Raw genomic sequence first — 3,194 nt, 5'->3', positions numbered from 1 at the left:
CACGAATGTACTTCAAGTCTCCTAAAGATTAATTATTAGTTTGATGTCATAATTGGCATAGATATCACTGACAATCAAGCTAGCCAAAAAGAAAAAAAAAAAATCTCGACAAATGAATTCTAAATAAAGAGGTGATACTATTATTTGGCCACAGTACTACGTTTTGCTATCTAAATTTGATAGTTTAGTTTTTGGATCTCGCTAACATAAATAGCAAAGTAAACGAGGAAATTGACATTCTCCTGACAGGCTTTATTTGCATTAGTATGTACGAATACTAACTTGATGTGTATATATATTTATATGTAGATTTAAGAATATACTTACTCCCACTCTTTGCAAATTGCAGTATATTTAATTCTTGTTCATATACAGGGTTTGTCCGGAAAGTAATAGGACTGAGTCGATTTGAAAAAAATTTGGTGGTCACTTTCACAAATGTTAAAATTTTCTTGGCATATTTCCACTCGCCGCAATATCTGGCCGTCAGTGAATGAATACTTAGTCGACGGTCTTAGTTCAAAACTTTACGCACATAAGTCACATTGCAAGGTCTTTATCAGCGACCTCTCGCCGGCCCCACAAAAAGGCCTGGTGCCACCGAAACACACCGGATTGCACCACCCACACAAACACGTCGCGCGAAAATGTTTGTCCTGACTTTCTACCAGTCGCGGGAAAGAAAATCAGTATTATTACTTTCCGGACAAACACTGTATATATGCTATTATGATAAAAAGTAAAGTGAATTGGTTTGTAAATTTAAAATTATTTATTTATTTTTCCGAAGGAACTTTTATTCACCAAATTCCTTTTTAATCACAGTGGTAGGTATATACTTATTATAACAATTGGAAATTGCTAGCTATTTTCTATGAATCTGAAGTGGGATCTATACTTCATTTTGAAATTTTGGCGGATTGTTAAAGTCGGGTAAGTAAGGCCGGTTTTAGAATTGAATGCAAATATTCTGTTAAAATAGGCTGTTATGGACGAAAAAGTCTGTAAAGTCCACAGCAGGTTTTTGGCTGAAAATTGCATGAGTTGAGCTTCAAATCGCCAACGGATCCGCAGTACATGTCAAAGATAGCCAATACTAATTTTGTGTTATCCTGGGAACTCATTAGTATAGCCGCTGGTAATAAATCGTCTACATTGAGGCCTATTTTAAATCTGAAGGTAATTCGCTTGTGGTATTATTTTTATCAGCACGTTGGTGAATAGCAGCATATATTGCGTGGGATACCCGATTGCTACTATATGCGACGCAAAGCCGAATGTTCTTTTAAAATATCTTTTTTTCTTCAAAATATTAAGATTTTATATTATCTCCTTCAGTCCTTTATGTCATTTGCATGTCACTTGGGGTATATGAGAAATTAACTCAATCCTGAAAAGTATTCCACATTCAACCATTTACGGTTTTGTCATTTGATGTATTTGTCATCTCTTTTGCACATATATGTAGCTTTGTATTTATATACATTTGCGGACATTACACTTTTATTTACGTAAACAACTCGATGGAAATGCAATGTGCAGGCGTTCAGAGCGGATGGACTGTGTCCTTTCTGCTTCTCTCGAAGCAATTACAGCACTCGTACATTTCTCATCCATAGTATCGCTGTGTTACTTTTTGGTGACCCTTCATCCATCCTAATAAAGATTCACTGACTGTTTGTCCAAGCTTACTCGCTTTAATAGCAATGATTTTCTGTTGGAATATACATACATATGTATATGTACATATGTGTGTGCTGTTGAACTCACATATGTTCAACATGCGGTTAAAAAATGACTGACAAGAAGTTAATGAAACGTCCGTTGCACTTTCTGTTTCTATACTAAACTACTATTTGCCAAAATGTTTTTTACAGAGCACTTAGCTTAAAAAACAGTATTTAGTTACCTTAATTTAAGTTAGTTGAAAAGCAATGATATTTAAGTATTTAAAAAAATATTTAGAAAATTGTTTTCCTTTAACTTACCCGGCACAATGATCGTGTCATTTTTCGTCCAGTAATTGATAGACTTCGGATACGCCTCTGACTGACACTCAAGTGCTATGTTTTGGCCGGTAGCAGCGCCGACTAGCTGATTTTGTATCCAAATCATTGGCGGAACTATAAGAAAGAAAAAACAGTCAGAGGGATTATATAGTGTATAAGTATTTTAATTAAATCTGAGAACGAAACTAAATATAATAAGTYCAGTCAAAAGTCTCCATTTAATGGTACACGTTATTTTATCTTTTTCTAATCATGTTGCTATACAAAAATAACTTTACACCTGAAATAATTTCGAAAATAATCTGTACCGAGTTTTCCGAAGAATTTGACTCTGGTCGATTAGTTTGTATGGCCGCTTCATGACCCGATATCAGTGACGCCGTAGATGAGCAGTTTCTAGAAGAGGCAGAAGTTTAGTGAACTGTTTGCTCTCAGTAAAGCTAGCCTTTCACTAGTTGTGTGGCTTTTAAATGAATATGATGTAGTTGTTCAAATGGTAATGTTGAGAATCTTAATGTATGCTAATTGTTGGAAGATAAGTTTACATGAGCAAAAGCTTTTGTGGATCTCAAGTCGTCTCATCGTCCTGATAATTGCTATACATATAGTATAAACCTATGTCTCTGTAGCAACATGTTGCAAGAGTAAAAAAAGCGTTGTCGTCTGTTACACCGAAGCAATAACATATTTCGCAAATACGAAAGATTCCTTACAATTTTGTGTTATGATGGTGCTACTAATGAGCATCTTTGTGAGGAAAAAAAGGACTTGTGAACAATTTCATATCGAAATTTCGAAAATTGTGGGACTAACTCAAGTATATATAGACGGAAAGACATACAGACAAAGAAATCTACTCGGCTCGTCATGCTTATCATTTATATATGTATTTATTTTTGACGTTTTATTTCCTTCTGGATATTACAAACTTCGTGACAAACTTYATATWTTCTATTTAATGTATAATGAAGCAATTACAATGTTAGCTTCATAGCCTTTCCTTAAGCAAGTAYAYATATATACTTACAGTGCACAATCAACATTACTCTCTTGCTGACCGTTGGCGGAATTCCATTCGAAGCGATGCATAAATATGCACCCATATTAAGGCGTTGGACTTTAGTAATCGTCAGGTAGGAGCCATTGTAGGTGGTTACTGGAAAGATAGAAGGAGAGAATAGGTGT

General features: G+C 34.9%; 1 protein-coding gene across 1 annotated transcript in view; it reads right to left on the bottom strand.

Moving 5' to 3' along the window:
- The window catches only part of LOC108978903 (lachesin-like), a gene marked incomplete at both ends in the record, with an annotated part of 32,875 nt that overhangs the window by 11,366 nt on the left and 18,315 nt on the right, over window positions 1-3,194 (bottom strand). The window contains 2 exons of the mRNA XM_018949418.1: window positions 1,989-2,123; window positions 3,037-3,165. Of these exons, the coding sequence (XP_018804963.1) occupies window positions 1,989-2,123; window positions 3,037-3,165 (264 nt within the window). The remainder of the gene's footprint in view (window positions 1-1,988; window positions 2,124-3,036; window positions 3,166-3,194) is intronic.

The sequence above is a fragment of the Bactrocera latifrons genome, unplaced genomic scaffold (genome assembly GCF_001853355.1).
Source record: "Bactrocera latifrons isolate USDA-ARS-PBARC rearing strain unplaced genomic scaffold, ASM185335v1 scaffold_1295, whole genome shotgun sequence".
NCBI lineage: Eukaryota > Metazoa > Arthropoda > Insecta > Diptera > Tephritidae > Bactrocera > Bactrocera latifrons.
The sequence above is the reverse complement of the archived record's forward strand: the minus strand, read 5'-3'. Positions and strand labels throughout refer to the sequence as shown.